Raw genomic sequence first — 21,629 nt, 5'->3', positions numbered from 1 at the left:
TGATGTTAATTTAGTTTGTAGCTTAGTTAGTCTGAAACAGATTAGGTATTCTGGCTGATTTGGTAGCTAAGAGAAACAGAGTTATATGGAAGGATGCATTTTGTATGATAGGAATTAGGATGTAAGTTAAGCTTCTCAACTTTGTTAAAAATATATTTAGCAGTGGTTTAAATTAGCTTCCACTGTTCCATGGGACTTTGTCTGCTATGATGACCAGATTATTCAAGTCCCTGTTCAAGCTTTCCTAAATATGACTTTTATGTACTTGGGGATAAAGATGTAACCTAGAGTCATGAGATTTTTGGTTTAAAACAGGCTGTTCAGAGGAAAAAGTGAATTGCCTAATAATACAGCTGATTGTAAGTATACATGAGCTTGAAGCTTTTAAGTAGTGCAGAAGGCTGAATGGTACAGTAAGAGCAAGGAAGTCGTTTTTCTGTTTGTTTTCTTTGTTGCTTGTTTATTTGTTATGTATATATTGTTTTGGTTAGAACATTTCACTTTGAGAGGCATTCTTCTAATGTACTATTAGAAGATTCCAGTTTTCATATTCATATATATTCTTAGGTTTTTCAACTGTGATGTTCAACATTTGACATGCTGTTTTGCCTGCTGAAATGCAGTACTTAATTTTGGTTATATTTTACAAATGTTATTTAAACACTCTGAGTGTGTATGGCATACCTGATGATGATGAAGCACTATGAAATGTGTGGTTTTAAGGAAATTAGCTAGCAAATATCTTAATGGAGATAAGTGAGAGACAGTTAATATATGGAGAGGTCATATGATACCTCTCAACTGTTCAGATTTTCAGAGAATATCCAGATTTTTGCTTCATATTTCTGATCTGTTCCTCATAATATTTGTGGTTTGAAGTCATTAAATAATGACATATATTTAAGTTTCAGACTTCATAGCCTTCAGAAAAATGCATATTAACACAAATCATTTTATTCTAGGAACTTTCTAACTGTATAAGGGCAATATTTAAATGCTGTCCCTACTTTGGGGCCTTCCTCTACAAATTTTCTTTTAGGTTTTATTCAGATATTGTTTGGTAAAAGTTGAGAGATAGTATATATTATGTTTATGATGTTTATATTTTCTAATGCTTTGATACTGATTGTATCACTTTTGCTAATTATGTGTACAGTTTGTACATCTTGGTAATGATCACAGATGTTTATTAAAATATTTAAACTATATTTTATAATGCTGATATAAGTGGAAAGGTTTTTTTTACTACAGATTACTAAACTTGAAGCAATATTGTAGCATTACCATATAATATTATGGTAATGGGGGAATTATTAAAATGGGTGACTCAGGATATGCAAAGGAGACAAACAAAAAGACAAGAGTGATTCCTAAATGTATAAAGGATAAACAGTGGAGCCATGCCCACTATATAATTGAAGGGTGACCTAATGGTTAAAATGTTTGCCTTACAAACACAAGATGCAAGGTTTGAGTCTCACAAGGGATGATTGGCTAGACTTAAAAAAATGGCTCACAAAATCAGTTAGCCTAGTACTAATCTATGAATGTATTCATGTTAAAGGAATTGCTAATTAATGTTAGGGGCTGCTTAATTACTCATTAATGTGTGTAACAAGCTCTTATTTCTGCTGTGCATGGTGGGGCACATCATTCCCCCTAGGACACCCAGCCATCTGACCATTTATTTCATATTTTAAAGACTGCTACAATAGCAGTTAAAACAACCCAAAGGTAATCTTTATCCACCACTGGCCAGATGCATTTTCTTTGGATGTGGTGTGTGTGGGTTTCAATGAATGTGAGTTTCAAGGGCAAAGTTTAATGTCAAGCCTATTTTCATAGATGGTATTGCCTTGTTTACCAGATGATGATCATTGTAGAAGTAAAGCAGTATGCATACATTAGTAGTGTTTATGGTAAATAAATGTGGCAAAATAGCCAGGTAACAGGACACTGGAATGAATGCAGGGTGACTCTGGTGCCATGTTTTGGTTGTCTGTTCTTCAATTGTTGGTATCCCACAATTCCACTGGAGTGGGTGGGGTTACATAATTATGTATGCAAATTAGATGTTAATCAGCGTACAGATTTGTACCTATTTTTCATGGGCCTTGTCCAGATTTTTGATGTTTCCAGGTTGAGAGGTATGCCTGGGACCATTGTACACTGAGTGTCCACTGTAAAACTCTCATGTAATGTCTGACATGAAGAACTTAAATAAAGGTGTCTGCCATCATATGCACAGTATTAGGGATGCTGGAGGAGAGTTGTACTGGACAAGGTCTATGATTTGTAGTATGAAGGAAATCATTCTTTGTTCCGGAAGTCTTGATATTCTTGTTCTAGTCTGAAGGTGATAACCTATGAAAACTAAGGACTCTGTTGACTCCAGACCGGACTTCTGTAGGTTCAGGGAGATGTCTAAGGACCAACACAAATAGAGGAAGTAATCTTTTGTCAAAGTAAGGGATTCTCTTTTATCTGCAGCCAGGAGCCAATCATCAAAATACTTGGACACCTTGCAGCCTGAAGTGTGCTACCAACTACCGACATGCACTTATTGAACACCCGGGGGGGGGGGGGGGTCAGTGGTCAGAGCTAGCAAAGACTGACTCCTAGCCAAAAGCAGAGGAACTTTCTGAATTTCTTTACAGTCTTCATATGTAACTAAGCATCTTGAAGGTCTAATGAGCACATTTAATCCTACTTGTTTTTTTTTAAATACCTTGACTGAATTATCTTATAAGACATAGACAAACCTACATTTTTTATGAAAGAAAATAAACCATATTAACATCTTCCCAGTAACAAACATTTTACATCACATATATTCTTTTGTATGACTATCATCAATCCAACATGGGTCTATATTAGCTCACCGAATGCTTAAAAAAGCAAACGGTGATTAATCAACCCTATGTAAGCGAAAGCTTAAAATATTGAAGCAACAGAAACCCAATTTTTTTCCTAGGGAAAGAATTTGGTTGTCCATTTCTGTTGCTTTGGTATTTTCAGTGATGTGGTGGAAGGTTACGGGTCGGGTTCAGGTAAGTGTGCGATTGTGTGGATATGAGTGTTAGTGCAGGTTAGTTGAGTTAGGGTTAGGGCACGGGTTAGGTATGTGTGCGATTGTGTGGACGTGAGGGTTAGGTGATTTAGGGTTAGGGAACGGATGAGGTGAGTGTGCGATAGTGACGGACCTTAGGGTTAGGGTTTGGGTTAAGGTAAGTGGATAGTTAGTGATGAGTGCATAGTTTAGTGTAGGGTTAGGTGTCAGATTTTAGGTGTATGTGTGTGGATTGCTGTTTGTTTGGTGTGCTTGTGTTGTGTGTATGTGTTTTGGAACAGCGATTTTTTTCCCTAGGAAAAAAATCGCTGTTCTGACAGTTCGAGATTGTAAGCTTTCGCTTCCATAGGGTCGATTAATCACCGTTCGCTTTTTTAAGCATTCGGTTATCTAATATAGACCCATCAAACATTGCATAAATTGTCAAATCCAGCCTTCCCTTAAACCTCATTCCTCCTCCTCCTCCAAAACATGATTCTGCATGTATTGTTCCCACAACTTCCTTTTTTCTATGCAATTTGTTCTCACAATTTTCATTTTTTCTATGTAAGTTGCTCCTACCTTTTTGTAAAGATCCCACTTCCAGTTCTTTTATCTCTGTTGCAATATTCAATACTTCAGAGATAGTTGGTTTAGAAACTGATATCCATTTTCTAGTAACTGCTTTTTTGGCAGCCATCAGGATTAAACTTAACAAGACCTTACTATGTGTAGGCAATTCAGATCCTGTATCCCAGCTCAAGAAAAAATAGTAATTTATTTATTTATTCCCAGAAATAAATAAATAAATAGAATTATCACCTCTGAAAGGGAATCTAGACAGGCTTCAAAACAGCCCACAAGGGAAGATAGCCTAATACTTTACTATGAACCTTACATAGAATGGTTTGGAGGGGCTGGAGGTTAGTGTAATGGCTGAAGTGTTTACTCACAGACAGAAGGCACACAGTTTGATTCTCACCTTTGAAAGGGAAATTGACTAGGCTTAAAATAATCCACAAGGGCAGCTAGCCTAGTACTTGCCTATGAACCTTTGAACCAACTCATTACACTCCCAAAACAAATGCTCCCATGTACCTCTTTCTTCCTCATTACACATCCAACATTTGCAATCTACCTGAGGAAAAAATCTTTGGAGTCTGCTTGTGGTATAAAAATACCTATGCAAACACTTCCAAGCAAAAATCCTAAATCTTCTAGACTTTATGGTATATCTAGGTGCCATACATACATCCCTCCCATTATTTACTTGTGAAGTTCTTATCCATTCTCTCCTACCAATCTTTTCTAAATTTCTGATTAATTCCTATAGTTATTGTGCAATATTTTATATGCCCTGCTTATTATCCCCTTTTAACAGCAACTTCTGTCCTAGATTCAACTAAAAACTATGACAGCAGGTCTTTCACTGTAGTCCAAATATTAACTAAAATAACCAACCACAATGAGAGGTAGTAAAACATTTAATAATAAATAAAATGATTTAAAACATTTAAGTACTGAATAACTTATTCCAATAAACATCAAAGTTTCACACACAGGAAATATGAAAATACTGTAGGATAGATCTCACATTGATTTTAGAAAAAAAAAACTCAACTTTCTAGCTGTAGTTCCCTGACTATCTGAAAATTAACTGTCCCTATCTAATCTAAATACTTCAGCAAGGCAAGCTTATACTCTTACTTCTACAAGGTAAGATGAGAAATGATGTCCATACTCCAGGCTATTGTCTGTCCTCAGCAAATGGAGCAACTACTCTCTTGGAAACACCTGGATTACTACTGCTAAATAGCTCTGGAAACAACTGAATGAAAACTGAACAATGGAGCATCTACTGAATATTAACTGACACAGAACCTGCCTTTATAGCAGATTTTTTTTAAGTAACAGGAAGCTGCTATGAGAATTCTATTCTCTCATATCAGACTTTGAAAAGTAAACAAACAGCTGGCACACAATGATAATTCATGTAGTCAGCTAACTCTGGCAACATACATTCAAAATTCTCTTTACAAAGAACATATATATTTGGTCAGCCAGAAGAACACTGTTTGATTCAAACCTCTTGCACAAATCACAGTGATAATCAAAATGCATACATTTATTTACAAAACTATATCTAGTCATGCTTGTGTATGTAACACAGGGTAATTCACAATTATTTACAATTACTTACAAAACCTCAGCTAGTCATGCTAGCACAGATAACAATATCTAATAACTTCACAATGTATATGAGCTTTAACTGTGTATGTGTAAAATATCCCTTCAAATTAGGTAATCCTAAACCACCTTGTTCTATTGAAGGATCAACTATTCCCACTTGACTCTAGCTCTATTCTCCTCCCAGATAAAATCTTTCAAATCTTTATTAATTACTATCTACAACTTCTCCTCTGGCTGATAAAAATACGCCTGATCTGTATATAAAACTAAAGGAACTAAAACATTTTCACTGCATGAATCTTGTTATCCATATCTATAAACAAGAACTTCCAGTTTCTCAGTTTCTGTATTAGTCTCTTCCCACATATCCTTGGCTGCCATAACAGAAACTTTTTTAATCCATACTCTTAAATATTTCATTTTATCATGTCCCCATAAATATGGGTATTGCTGAACCAATTCATGTGTGGGTACATAGTTTACAGCTATAGCCTTTGTTTTATCTTCATTAATTTTACATCCCAAAAAGACACAAAGCTGAACTGGTTCAGCAATACCCATATTTACAGGGACATGATAAAATGAAGTACTTAATAGTATGGATTGAAAAGGATTCATTATAGGAAGACTATAGTAATAGATATAAAAGAACTGGAAGTGGTATCTTTAGAAAAGGGTAGGAGCAAGTTGCATAGAAAAATAAATGGGAACTGTGGAAACAATACATGAAGAATCATGTTTTGGAGGAAGAATGAGGTTTAAGGGAAGGCAGGAATTCAAAGAGCTATGTAATGTTTGACTCACAATAACTGTACAGAAGATTATAAGTGATATATAATGTTTGCAAATGAAAATATGTCAATATGGTTTGTTTTCATTTTTATAAATGTACGATTGCCTATGTTATAAGTGAAAATTCAATGAAGATGTTTCTTGTTTAAAAAATAAATAAATACATAAATAAATAATATAAATAAAAAAATAACTGTCCAAAATCATGGGCAAAACTAAATGCCAAAAAATGCACTGGTTTGTCCTTTGCAAAATCATCTACTCCAGAAAACGACCACATTGAAAATACACCCATAAGACTTGACCCAGATGCTTGGGATTCGTGATCTTATGTGGACAGTGACCTAACTTTTAACCAACATGTCTCTTTTGCTGTAAGAAACTCCTTCTATATTACACAGCTTATAAACAAAAGGCTTGTGTTTAAATCTAGGGATGTCATTGTACCTCTCTACTCAGCCCTCGTTAGGCTAATCATTATATGTAATGTCCCTTTTGGTATGGATCTATCCAGACATGTACAACAAATGGAATGCCCACAGAGATATCTTACTAAAAGATAACGAGTCCTAAACAACATGTCCTACATGGACAGACTCAAAGCCCTGTCACTATACTCGGTGACCTACAGACTGCTAAGAGGTGATCTATGCCTAGCATACAAGGCATCCCTTACCCATTACTGATGGATTTACTGCCTTCAGCAAGTCAAATGGCATCAGAAATACTTGGCTTAGGTATCTAAACCTCTTCTGCAACATCAACAGAACAGTTTGGAGGAACAGGTACATCTCGCAGAGGATACCATCCACATAAAACAAAGTTCATCCCTGTTCATATTCAAGCACAACTTAGATGTACAGATGGGAAACAGAACTTTATCCTAGGACTGCCGCCTGTACTAGTTATTGACAGAGATAGCACCTAAATGCTTTATCCCATGCATGGATCCCCTCAAATTATCTATAGTATGATCCCAGTTATTCCCATTAGGGATGGGTAAGGCCAATCTATAACTAAATAGGATAAGCTATTTCAAGCTCAAAAAAGGAAATTGACTAGGCTTAAAATGACATGCAAGGGCAGCTAGCATAGTACTAACCTATGAACCTATATTCTTCTAGTTAACATTATTATTTTATCAGGAAATGCAAAAAAAATCCCAGCTTAATCTGTCAAATGTTTTCTGTACATCAAGAACCATCAACAGCAATGGTACTTTCGAACATTCTGCTTTCCTCTGGATTGTCATTGTTCTAATAATGTTGTCAAATGTTTGCCTCTCCTCCACAAAACTACACTAATCCATATCCATCAGTTTTGGCAATACCTTTGCCATTCCTTTAGCTACAGACATAAACAATTTACAGTCAAGGTTTAAAATAGAAATGGGTCTATATGAAACTGGGTCTGATGGATCTGTACTATCTTTAAATATTAGCTCCACACCAGCTTTCTTCTAGAATGCTGGTGCATCTCCTTCTTTTAATATACTGTTAAATAAAATCTTTCCAGGTCATTATCACTTTCTTTCCTCCCAGATTTCAAACCTTCACAGGAATACCATCTATCCCTGGAAACTTTTCTACAGATTGATTATATATTACCGATTTTATCTCATCTCCTCCTGTTTTAACTGTTAATTGTTGAGCCTCGTCTACCTCTAACCTTAACATATTTTACCTCTACAGTGTCTCTGGTTGTTTTTCTTGTTATAGTGTTCCTAAGTTTGGCAACAACCCTTTCTACTTTTTCTTGTCTAAATCATCGTGATAAAAGTTTTTGTGTTCTGGAGTTATTATTAAAAAAATTTGCCTAACAGCAATCTTTCTAAACTCATGCATTCTGTCCAGACACTCCCATATTTTCTCTTTAGCATTCTGCATTTACAATCTTCTTGGTCTTTGAGATTCCCCTTATTCTGCAACACTTGTTAATAACCTTTGTTAGTCCCTCTAAATATTTTGGCACTTCATAACCATATCTCTCTTTTTTTATTTCTACCCCATTTTAAACTATACTTTCATTTTATTCAAATCACTAGCTATTACTTCTGAACAAATTTATATCTTCTCTAATAACTTTCAAATAACTTCCACTACCATTCCTCAGATTTACTTCATTACCCCGTATTTTTATCTGCATTATTATTGGCACATGATCTGAAATAGTTATTTGCTGTGTATCGGAGCTTTCGATAAAATGCACATGTTCCTGTGAAATATAATTTCTGTCTACTCTAGTTCAGATATTGTACCTTGGGGAATAATATGTAAATCTTTCCAAGTTTCTACTACTGAATTCAAGTCTACCATAACAAATATTTTCATAAATATCTGATGAAATCTATACCTTTTATTATATTTTCCTTTCTGGGTCCCTTAGGTACCTCCTCACTGTTACAAATCAAGTTAGACTTTCCACCTGTAAGTAATATTCCCAGCTGAAAGCTGATCAATTCTCACAAAATTGTCTTAAGCTGCATAACAGCAGTTTTAGATGGAATATAAATACATGCCAGCATAATCCTCCTCCCTTGCAAGTAGTTACTACCACATATCTGCTGTTATCTTTTTTCCTCTTCTATCACTATTGCAGCTACACATGCAATTAGTATAAGTAATCGCATTTTCCTTTGTTTTTGATATTCTGCTGAATATCCATCCTGAAATCCTTTCTTTTTCAAATTCACATGCTCACTTCTTTCCAAATCCGTCTCCAGCAGCATTGCTATTTGCACTCTGCATTTCTTAATATAATTCAGTACTCTTATCTTTTTGTCTATATCTATGAGGCCTTTCACATTCCAAAATAATATGGATAGGGTAGCCATCATGATGTGAAGTTATTATCCTCACCTATTATATAGGACAGCTTTTTAAAAATGTATATTTCCAGTTTTTGTGTTACATGTACCCAGTAATGTTTGGCAGGTTGATCTTGTATACAGTTATTTCTTGTCCATTCCTTTTCAACCTATGTCACATTTTACAAGACTTTTTCTTTTAAAGAAAACGCTAAAAAAACACACTCCCATATAACCTATTAACTAAAATCAAACACACAAAACTGTACATTTTCAAATAATGAAGTTTAACCCTCATGATAAGTACACTTGTCCCAAACTGGCAGCTGTACTCAGAGGTATTACCTAACTTAAAATTAAGGTTATCTATGTTCAGGTGCATGTTACAGCTTGTGCTCCTACTTACACTAATTGCTGTCTGTTCTTGTCATATCTTTATTCCCCTCCCAGATATACAAAAACAGTTTCTATGCTTTCAGATTTATGTTTAGCCTTAAGAAAGAGTGCACTGGCCATCTTTAAACAAAACTAAAGTATACATTGTTGTAGTAAAAGCACTGAAGGATGTAGGTACTAGGAAAGCTGCTGCCTCTTTGTCACTTCCAAAATTTTTAAACTGTATTTTGTTACTAAGCTGCTTGCCCTTGCACCTTTTAATTTTAAATTTTTCTCAGGAAACAATGTCCAGACCTTTTGTGATTTATTGCCCGCACTTGTAGCCAGCACGTTTCTATGAAAACATAAGAGCAAATTGTAAAGCTACCCTTAGCTGCAGACTTCTCCACTCACACTGAATGTTTATTTGCTAAACAAAAATGTTCCATTATATTTACAGTGTTCTCTTATTTTTAAGGCCCACTTGCTTACACACAAAACGTGTTACTAGATTAAGCCAAGGGCATTAATCCAGACATTTATATATGCAAAAGTAAGGGAAAACATCTCAACTCTATATATTTTATAATCAGTGCAATTTTATTCCTCATCCTCAACTCCAACAGCCCAAGACTACAGCATATTAATTTAAACATGCTTTTGTCCATCCCCTCTTCCCTTTTTACATCATAATGCCTATATTTCTTAAAAGAAAAAAGAAAAAGTATGCATTTACTTTAGTATCTTTAAAATATACAACAATCACTGAAAATGCTTTACTATATAATATTCACTTTATATAGTTAAATGTTTTATTCAAATATTCTTAAGAGCAAAAACTGTTTTACTTAGAGTTGTTTTCTTTTTTTTCCTTTTAGTGTCCTTCCAAACATTAATGAAGTGGAGTATATAATTTTCAGTCCCCCACAACTGTAACAAAGTCAATAAAGTCTAGTCTTTCTTAGCCTCTTTTTCTAGTAAAGTCATATTTCACAAATGTGATTGAAGCTTTATAATCTCACATTTACTCATTAATTGCAGAATTGCTAGTTTTCTTCCTGTTCATCTCCATCTTCCAACCCCAGACTCTGGTTCCAGTCCAAGGTGCTTCTGACTCTTTTAGTCTATTACTGTCCTGTTTTCTGTCTCTCAATCATTTTCATATGGAACACTGGAAAAGGTTTTACTGGCAAAGTCTCTCTATAATCTTTATTACTAGAAAGATAAGAAGCAGAGTCCCCTTCTGTTCGATGGCTTACCTTTTTCTTGGACAAACTCCTGCATTTCCTCCTTAGTGCTTTTTGTATCAAATAATGACTTTGATCTTCCAGAAAAAAAAAATATTCTGAAGGCAGCTGGATACAGCAGCATGAATCTCACACTTCCTCTCAACATTTCCTGATTGCTGGGATACATTTGCTTTTCTTCTGCCTAATGTACAGTGAATAATCTTTTTTTTCCCACAAACACTTTACTGACTCCAATTTTTAATACTCTGCCCTTATGCCACAGTTTTGTTAGGATCAACTTTTTCTGTTGGTATGACTGCAACTTTATTAATACAAGTATTGGCTGCTTTCTCATGGCCAGGTTTGGAGCACACACACTATGTACCCTTTCTATTAACATACCCTGCTGTGGAATACAAGTCCAGTTGCTTATTTGTGCGTTCATAAAATTAATACAGTCTGTTCTTTCCAGTTTATTAGTTACAGCAGAAAATCCCAGGTTTTCTCTGCATTCTCTATCCTCTAATTCTACCATTTTTTGAAACAGCTCTTCTTGAGCAGTCTCATATTCAGCCAGCCTTTTCTTCATTTCAGCCTCTGATATTTGCAGTTTTATCAGTTCATCTAAATAGCTGTTTGTTTCAAACTTCTTCTACCTTTTCAGGATTTTGTTATTTGAGTCGATATACTCCTTCAACATTTATTTTATTTCATTTAGCTCAGAGCACATTTGATTTATTTTTCCTCTAAATTAATGGAATTCATCTCTTGCACCAAAGCTGAAGCTTGAACTGTTTTTTGTTTTTTTTGATAAACTGCTGCAGGACTCTTCCCAGTCAGTGTTTTGTCTTCACCTTTTTCAGTTAATTTTCCATCAGGCTCTCTTAGTTTCTTATTTGCTGTCATCCAGACAGTGTACTTACTAGCAGTAACTGAATTTACTAAAAGTGACGGAGTTCCTGGCTCTTATTTTTCAGTTTCTTTTTTCACACTAGGAGAGCTAAAATTAAGTTGTTAATCAGTGTTCAGCTATCTTGGAAAGTACAGAAATTAAGCTGTTGATCAGTGTGTAGCCATCTTGGAAATCATCCTAATCCCTCTCATGTTGGAATAGAAAGATGGACTGCACCATGACCATCTGGAATTTTGTCTTCTTTACATACAGATATAGGCCAATGAAATCTAGAATGAGACTGAGGCCCTGTGTCTTTTTTGGTATTAAAAAGTATTTTGAGTAAATTCTGGATCCATTATGGTCTGGAGGGACCTCTTGAATGGCTCTTTTTAGCAGGAGCTGAGAAATCTCCTGAGCTACTGCCCTTTTTTGTTGGGCGGAATGTCTGGAAGATCTAGTACATTTAATTTTGGGGGCAGACATGAATGGTATGATGTAGCCCCTGGATATGATACTTTTCACCCACTTGTCCTTTGTGACAACCAACCAAGCTTACAGGTGAAGAAAGAGAAAATGGGAACCTCCTCCAACTACCTCCAGAACCCTTCAGGAGTGCTGATAAGATTTTTCCTGAAGGGGACCTTCTGACCCCTGGTTTTGTACAGCCTTCTGCCCCTAGGGTGGTGTTCATTGAAGGACCCCCCCTCTGCCTCAAGGGACCTTGTCTGAAGAGGAGTCTTAGGATGAACATTGGGACATTTTAAATTACGAGTCATTTGCTACCTTTCCTGTTTAGTGAATAAGACCTTTGAGTGGTTTCAAAGCAAACACCAATACCAAACAGTTTCCTCTCTCTTGCTCGCTCTTCATTAAGGTTTCTTTAACTTTTGGACCAGCAGAGATGATCCATCATAAGAGGCATTAATGAAGGATGTTTTGAAGTTGTCCGCAAAATACGCACCAGAGATGATGGCACATAGCTATGTTGGTGTTTCCTGCCCTGGCTAGCCTGTGGCATTATAAAACAGAATCATGGACAGGTTTGTAATGGACAGGTGGTCGAGTTTCCATTTGTTTTCTAGTGTCTAGTGTATGGGGTCTGCTGTGGGAATCTAAGCTCTGTTCTGTTAGTACCCATTCTGGAATCTGGCCATATGAAAAATATAATTTAACACCTTCAGGGAAAACATTCCTGAAGCATAAGGCTGCTTTCCAAAATGGTCCATTATCCTTGACTCACTGTTAGGAGGATGTACTGTGGAGCTCTCCTCTGACAGCTTCTTTCTGGTGACCACTGCAAGTACAATGTAATCAGTGAGAGGGCCCTTGCTCCTATATGGTCCATCCTTGGGGGGATCTCAAGATCTTGTCCAGCTTGCGGGGAGTTAGGTCTACCTGATATTATCTGGTGTCTTCCTTATTTGTTCATGTACCACAACACTGTAGTGTAGTCTGTGATTACTAATAGAGGGTCTGAAATCCAAAGACAGTCCAGAGATCTGAGAGCATTTATGAATGTCATAATTTATTTGACATTGGCGTGCTTCTGTTTGTCCTGTTGAAGGAGACAAGTTAGCAGTTAACTTTTTCATATTGTCATAGGAATTCGGAAAAAACTTAAGACCCATCAGTCTGACAAATTCACTATTCTGAAGGCCAAGGTGGAAGAAGTATATACTTTCTTCCGAAACATATAAAAAACTCTCCTATCTTTGTGAGATAGAATGGGGTTAGTTACCATAAGATGTCTGGACAAAGATGATATGGAAAAAGAATTCACACCAGGGTCTGCCCTAGGCTTTGAAAAAAAAAAATGGAGAGACTATGGAACCTTATCGCATTTATCAGATCAAATGGGGACTGGTGGCTGACAATTAGGCAAACTGCTGACTACAAGAAAGGCCTCTTTTTCCTGTTCCCACTTCAATAATTCCTTCATCCTTGTAATAGTGTCATAAACAGACATGTTTTCAAAAACAGAATCTGAAGAAAAGCTTTCCTCAAACTCAGATTCTCCGTTCTCTGGAGCAGGAGCAGAAACTAGAGAGTTAAAGGTTAAGCCTAATTCTTGTACCTAAAGCTGTATATCTGAGTCAGAGAAAGAAGCAAACATTTTCCTTTTTAAATGAAGAGAAAACTCAGACTATAATAACTGACAGCCTTAAAACCCATCCAATCCTCATTGTATGTCATACGTGAAGGAGATGCAGGTAAGAATATGCTTCCTTTTCCTGGGGATCTCATCCAAAAAACAGCTGCCCAAAGAACAATCCTGCCCCTGGAAAATGAGCTCCAAAGTACGATCCTATTAAGGAACAACCTCTGTTCTTTTCTCTGATGTTGGCAAGAATGTCTGAAGAGGACAGCCAAATGGCTAAAAGGGAAGTATCTGCCTCTTAGTCCTTAGCAGCTTCCCAATTATCAGTCCCAAAGAGACTGAGAGAAATTGATGAGAGGTCTAAGGACTTAGATATGATCTGAGGATTTAGATATGGCCACAGCAGAATCATTCACTGATGGATGAAGCAAAGAGGAAGCCAGAGAAAAGATGCTGAAGCCTTCTTAACAACTTTTCATTTCTTGTGTATTGGGGGTGGAACTTCCAAAAAGCTGGGACTCAGATCCATCACTCTAATGAAAAAAGTGACTGACATGTGGGCAGCGGAGCCTAACTATTGCCCTCTTACCCAGGATAAAAATGGCAAGACCTAAGGTAAAATTGTTAGTGGCAACTACCAAAAAACATAAGTCCTAACTCTAGCAGCAAATGCTGACAGAAAAAGTAAACTTTTTCTAACTAAACATGGAAGGTAGTTCCCAGAATACATGTCTACCCAACTTTGCAAAATGCTAACCAATCACCAAATCCCTCAAAGCTGCAGAAGAGACTGAGAATTGCTGGTACTTAAACAGTAAGAAAGTTCTGAGATTCTAGAACCAACCATAATCTTTATACCACTATACTCAATCTCTGCAATGGTTAGGACATGTGGAAGGTGCCCTAAAGTTTTGGAAGCTGGACAGTTGTCCAATCCCTGGCAGGATGTGGCCCATATAGATTAGGCTACTGAAACAATTACCTAGTTATGAACATCTAGGCTGTTCTTAAGGCTGAAGGTGTGGGGTCAAAGACTTAGATGGACCAGTGCCTGAAGATGGAAACAAAAACAAGGGAGCATCCCCTTCCAACTATGAAGGACAGTAAATGATTTTCATGAAGAACTTGAATACAGGTTTTTACCTAGACTACACTGAGGATGCACCACCCGCAACTATCGCTGTCTCCAAAAAGGAAGCGGCAGAAGGAATTGTGTGATGCATCCCTCACATCAATGGGCAGGTCAGCTCTAGGATAAAGATCTGAGCTGATGAGTTGAGCATTGAGGACCTTGATATCAAATACTAAATTTAACAGACCTGCAATGTAGCTGGCACCAAGGCATCAGTGTCTACTGTTTGGTGCCAAGGCACAGTCGGCTTCAAAGACTTCAGAGTCAAGTGCCTGGGATGCATGGATGGTGTCAATCAATGGGGTTCCATCAGCAGAAACCCTGGGAGATAAGGGATGGGTATCAGCTCTAAAACCACTGGTACCAGAATGCGTCTGGGGATGGGTTTTAATTCCAAAACCACTGGTACCAGAATGAGTGCTGGGGAAGGAGTAATATAGGTGGGAGTCGGCAAGTCTATCCTATCTGCCCTACATACAGAGGGGGGGTGGGATGACACCCATGTCTATCTGAGTCATAATGAATGCCCTAATCTTTCAAGCTCAATCAGTGTTGACTACATTCCTGGTAGACTTTGTAGAGCTAAGAGAAGAAAGTGAGGGAAGCCTTGAGCCCAAAAACCAAGAGAGCTCCTTCTCCGAGGATGTGCTGCTTGCAGAAGTGTCTATAAGTGAAGACCTATCAGGCATTACAGCAGTCTTGGTGTCGACGATCAAAGATCAAGTTGGTCCAATTAGCTTGGAGCTAAAGGAAATGATACAATTGAATGCTTAGGAATTTTTTGAGCAAGGAAAGTAGAAGGAGATTTTTCAAGGTGTCTTCTCCTTTTCATTCTTTCTTTATCTCTGTCATTTTCTTTTTCATTAGTTTTTCTTTTCTGTCATTCTTTGTCATTCCTTGTTTTCGTGTTTGTTCTTCTGAGAATAGGTATCTTTCATCATATCTCCTGCTGTAGCAGAGAAGGCTATTCAAGATAAGTTTATCCTTTCAGTCTATAAGAGATATGGGTCCAAATGACTTACAGATTTCACATTAAGCTTTAGTAGGCCATGGTTTGGTAAGACAGGAGAGGAGAACATGTTAGAATGAAATATCTTGATAACAAGTTGAGGAACAACTTTATAATTTGAAAGATATATCAAGCATAAACTAGAGTTTATCAAGAGAAAAAAGATTTTATCTTTGGTAAAGGTTGAAGCATGCTGAGGATGGCAGCAAATGAAATCTGAGGGACAGGAAAGATGCACTGCATCACAAGGGAGAAACTTGAAAGCTGGAGAAGCTTCTGTGTGGAAATGTGGCTGGCTCAGATCTACTGTAAGGGCAGATAACCCAACAATCGAGACAGATGGAGAGGATAGTATAAGATCATACCATTTTCTCACAAGACAGGAACAGGCATGAATATCAAGCAAAACATTTTGCTGCAGCGCTACAAGGCAGAGCATAACATCAGAGGAACATGACTCAAAAGGAGAAAAGGGAATAATCCAGATTGCAGAAATGGTACAGGTCTGAAAAACCGAGAACACATGAAAAAAGAGACCTGAGGGAATTACAGAATAAGGGGCAACAGGTAATAAAATTCTAGGGAAAACAAAAACAATTGTACTCAGATAACTATGGGAGCTATAAATGGTCAAAACTTCTTGTTTTACTTAGATCAGCTGTATTCCAGAGGTGATAATGTAAGATGCCTGAAACCCCACTGTAATTACTTCATTCTATATCTTTGCGCTAAAATAACTGATAGAATCAAATGAAAAAAACCCAAAATGTAAAATATACCAGAAGTGGGATCACGTCTCTCGCTGCCTTGTAGTACTGTTCCTGGTCCATAGCAGTCCATATTTTTCTCCCATGGTGCCAGTACTCTGTGCCCAGGACCAATTGGATGTCTTCGTGCATTCTCATACTGGATTATGTCATACCAGGCCGTCTCTTGCATACAGTACTGGGGCTTTCCTCTTACTTTTTTGCATTTGTCAAATTCCACTAGAACACGTTCTGTAGGCTCCTGAATAAGGAGAAAAAGGTCTGTTTTTAAAAATCAGACAAATGTATATTAAAGCTATTTCTTTCCACAGATAAGCCTGAGTTAAACAGAAAGCCTAACGAAAAATAATTTCTAGCAGAAAAGTAAATTGGTTAATATGACAGTATTAAAGTCATATCAATGGTCTCTAAATATAATAGAAAAATTACATAAAGAGCTTTAGCCAAACCTGATAATCATCTCCCAATTAACAGCAGACTTTGGCAAGAAGAATCTGCCCGCCCTCCAAACTTCATCCAACAGAATTTGCCAGTTCATCGCATTAACATCCCATAATGAACATTAGGCTTCATTCCTATCCAAGGCCTGTTGGTTTGCAATCCAACAAAAGGGAAAAAGCCCTACAAGAATCATTGCTTTTAACTTATTAGAACAAGACACTTTGTCATTCCTGGCAGGGAAATTCTCAAGAAGAAATTGGAAACTATAAAATCTACTCCCTTCCCAGTAATGTCCCAATACTCTGAAGTCCACAAAACAAGAGGTGTTGTAGTAATCACAGTTTGTTAATGAAGGAACCTAAACTGTGGGAATCCCTTCCACCAGCACATGCATTTTTGTAGGTTTTCCAAAATTTTGTCCCAGACCACCTAACTAAATTACTAACTAGCTGTGATATTGATTATATGTGCATTTATATAATAATTGTACTTTAATTACTGAAACTATATCCTCATTGTAACATACTAACAGTTACTTAACACACTTTGTAGAAAAGTGAATACTGTAGGTTATGTACTTTCCAGAACATTACATTTCTCTGGTCTCTGTCTGGACACTGGAACATCAGGACTGGTGCCTTTGGTGCCCTCTAGTGACAGCAGCGAATTCCCCAAAAGCTCAAGCTCGTCCCTGCTCATAACTCTCCGCTGCTGCTGAGTCCTCGAGACTAAGTATGACAACATTTAACCATACAGCTATGTATAACAAATTAAAGAGAAGACAGAATTTTAAATGAGTCTACTTGCAGAGTCTTCAGAGAGTGACAATTTTCAGGGGAATATAGGTGGGTTGTACCAATGAACAGCGACCAGAGAAATGTAACATTCCAGTAAGTACAAAACTTAAATTTCTCACGTTTTGTCCAGACATTGGAAAGTCAGGACAAAATTCCTAGTTACCATGGATGAATTGGTTCAGTAAATCTTTAAGAACGGTCATTTCAAAAGATGTTTTTTTTTTTTTCAAACACCTTTATTGAGTTATCACCTTGTGACATAGGCAAATCTGCATTCATATAAAAGTAATTAAACTATATTAACATAATAAATATTATACTTCACATACATTGCTATATATCATATAACCTAAGCAATATTAAATAAACTATTCAATTTCTGATTTTTGAAAAACAAAAACATCTTTATTAAACCATCACTTACTACATAGGCAATCACACATTTATATAAATGAAAACAAACCACACTGACACAATCCTAGTTGCAAGCATTTTACATCACAATCAGACTGACACACTACCAGTTGCAAACATTATACATCACTTATAATCTACCCAATCTTTCTCACTCAAACATTACATAGTTCATTTAAGTCCTGCCGCCTTTTAGACCTCATTCCTCCCTTGTATATATTGTTCTCACAATTCGAGACAAGGCTATAATGCTTACCAAAGGTATGTAGTGAAGACCAAGTAGCCACTGCTGTTATCTCACCAGTTTGAAAGTTACATAGGAATATCGTGGACATAGCTTGAACTGAGTGTGCCTTTGGTGGAACAGTAAGCTCCTTGCCTGTTGTTGTATAACATGAGGAAATGCAGTATGAAATCCATTTTTCCAATGCAATCTTTTTGATCTCTTGACCTAGCTCAGCTATTGAAAAACTGACAGTGTGTGTTTATCCTTCCTGAAAGCCGCTGCTCAATCCAAATACAGACGCAATTACTTATGAACATTCAAACAATGTAACAAATACTCTCATTTCCCTACTTATGCCAACATTGTGCTCATGGTTTGGGAAGAGAAGTTTGTGTTCCAGTCTGAATATGCACAATATTGGGTATATTACAAACGTTACCTGGATGATATTTGCATTTTTTGGAAAGGTAGTATGGAAAAGTTAACAGAATTCATAGACTATCTAAACCATACCACTAATTTTTGGAAATTTACTTCCCATATTACACATGACTATATGAACTTTCTGGACGTCACTATTAAAAAGACGTCCTAGGGCAGCAGTTTACATCTAATGTATATAGAAAGGAAACCTTTTCTAACTCGTACCTATATTTCACCAGTTCCCATCCGTTTAAACAGAAGAGAAGTATTATCAAGGGACAATTTGTCCGTAGTTGTAGGATGACCTCTTTGGACTCGGACTTCAAAGACGAAAATCAGAGAGTCAAAGAAATGTTTATATCTAGGAAGTATCCTAACTATTTAATTAATGAGGTTTTGGAGGAAGTAAAGAATGGGAGAAAGGATAGGTTTGCCCCTATTTTGGGAACAGGAGATACCAGTGTGACAGTACCAATAAATGTGCAGAGTACCACACAACTATCAGGGGTGACGTTACCAGGGATGAAATCAAGAAACCTTGGGGGTAACTATCTGATGTTTTATAATCAGAATACCTCTAGGGTTAAAAACATTATTACTCAACACTGGAGCAGGTTTAAGTGTTATTCAGAGTTGGATGTTTTGTTTACCAACACCTTAGGATTTACATATAAAAAAGGCAGGAACCTCAAGGATTTGCTGGAGTATAATGGTTCTATTGTTTCATGTAAGAAATTGGGAACCTACAAATGTGGGGCATGTGCCCAGTGCCCATATATACTTAGACAGGATTCTGTATACATCCTGTCAAGAGACCATCATATTCAGAGTAGTAGTTTTTCCAACTGTAATAGTGAAGGCTTGATTTATTTGGCCCTATGTAAAACCTGTGGTGCATTTTACATTGGAAAACCACTGTAAACTCAAAAGGAGGATTTATGAGCATTTATATGCTATTAGAGTCTAAGATATTAAAAATGCCTTGTTTAAGCATACACTGACATGTCCCCAAGCAAAATGGGGCTTCTTTGTTGTAGAGAAGGTGCAATGTGATGTGAGGGGGGACCCGTGGGAAAATAGGATAGAGGTGAGAGAAATATTTTGGCAGTTGTTATTGGAAGCCAATAGATTCCCAGGGCTGAATGAATACATATCCATTGCCCCTATTTTAAAAATGAGAGCTGCAAAACTATAAAATAAGTATATATAATGTTTTGCAAGTTCTCTTTGTTGGTTTTGATTCAAGTTTATTTATCTGTCCAACACATTGTGATGGTTTTAGTATTTATATATTTATTTTAAAGTTCTTTTAAAAAATGTGCATGTTTTTATCTACTTTCATCTGTATTTGTGGAAAAGGTTGTCATGAATATTTTAGTTACAGGATTTAATTGGTGTCAATTAAACAATTGTTTTAACTATTAATTAGATTGGGAGGGGTATATAAGCAGGCACAGTCTTCATTCATTCATTCTTTCATTTTACATCTGAGGAAGTCTGGTGGACGAAAACGCTTTGTATTGTGTGGCGTTTATGTGATTAAACCTGCTGCTGCTTACACCTACAGGCTCGTGTTTTATTATTACCTTCTGCCTCTTTGGGTGCCTGTTGTGGTTTTATTGGTTCCTGGTTCTGTGGCGCCCTTTCCTTGGAGTTTTTGAAATACTCTCATTTATTACAGCACTTAGGAAAAAAATACTGTCAAGTGAATGTATTGATTTAAATTATTTTGAGTGGCTACCTTAAGCATAAAGGGCAGTTTTGTCCTTTAATAGGTAAAAGATAATGTAGGGGATATTGTGAAGGTAAGGCATAAGGTCTATGTAATAGCCAGCAAAAGGGCTATTTTCCATGTTAAGAACTTGATATCAACTGAACTTGCTGCATTAAAGGGGCGGTCTTCTCTCTGCTAGGTATTTGAGTTGGAGGAGACAGGATCAATGTGGTTATGGGAAAGTTAGAATGAACAGAGATAAAAAGGTGTTTCAGATAATTAGCTGGGGAGAGATGGGAAATGTTCTCTTAGGGTGGTGATGCTGTCAATAAAGTCAATGTTGAATGTGGTTGTGGTTTGTAGGGGTAAGCTATTTAGAGATGGATTGGGTTCTCCTGTAGACCCTGGATTTAGAAGACAGCTAATGGAAGAACAGAATTTTTAAGGTTGTGCTTATATCTCCTTTGTAGGTATGCATAGAATAGTTTCTTGTCGGGCACTAAAAAGAATATGGAATAAAATATAGTTCCTCTCTGGTCTGGTGGGACCTCTTGAATTATTTGTTTGTGGAATAGGCTCTGGAACTCCCTTATGGCTGCTTCCCTTTACCTGGGCGACACTAGAGTGGGTTGGGCAGTCTGAGCTGGGGAGTGTTGTAAAAAACAGACTATATAGCAGCATTTGGATATGATTATTTATTTGTTTGTTTGTCTTTGTTAACTGGTAAAAACCCATTTTCAGGAGAGGCTCAGGGAGAAAAGCTCCACATTTAAGTTACACATGATGTATAAGTGCAAGGTAAAAACAACTATACATGAGCTTATTTACATTATTTTTAAATACTTTTACATATTTGTTACATGAACATAATATTTTACAAAAAAGAGAGAAATTAACATACACTGGCTAATTAATGAATAGAGAAATAACATACAATAAAAATTAATGTATTTATAGCATGATGACTGCAGGGAAAAGATCAAACTGTGATGTTTTTGAGTTTAGTAATAATTTACAGCCAGACAAGTAGAATGTAGCTTAAAATGATGAGAGATATGAAAAGAGGAGTTATGGAAATGATTGCCAAATATGATAGAATGTGCAAGGAGAGTCATTCGCCAACTTCCTCCAGAGGGGAACAGTGAGGCAAACCTTCACGGATTACAGAAATTGGATCCTTGAAAAGATCCTCTTCCTTCCTGGTTAATGAGCTCACCTCTTCCTCTGGGGAGATGTCGAGACTGAAATTCCCCTCTGCTCCAGGAATCACTG

At 36.7% G+C, this 21,629-nt stretch overlaps 1 protein-coding gene across 2 annotated transcripts in view; it reads right to left on the bottom strand.

Moving 5' to 3' along the window:
• LOC122796635 overlaps nucleotides 1–21,629 on the bottom strand; it is a 563,252-nt gene that overhangs the window by 228,765 nt on the left and 312,858 nt on the right. For both annotated transcript variants that reach the window (XM_044065262.1, XM_044065263.1), the window contains exon 5: nucleotides 16,355–16,583. In XM_044065262.1, coding sequence (XP_043921197.1) covers nucleotides 16,355–16,583 — 229 coding nt within the window. The remainder of the gene's footprint in view (nucleotides 1–16,354; nucleotides 16,584–21,629) is intronic.

This window comes from Protopterus annectens, chromosome 3.part0 (assembly GCF_019279795.1).
Source record: "Protopterus annectens isolate FY-2018-M chromosome 3.part0, PAN1.0, whole genome shotgun sequence".
In the NCBI taxonomy this organism is placed as follows: Eukaryota; Metazoa; Chordata; order Ceratodontiformes; family Protopteridae; genus Protopterus; species Protopterus annectens.
The sequence above is the reverse complement of the archived record's forward strand: the minus strand, read 5'-3'. Positions and strand labels throughout refer to the sequence as shown.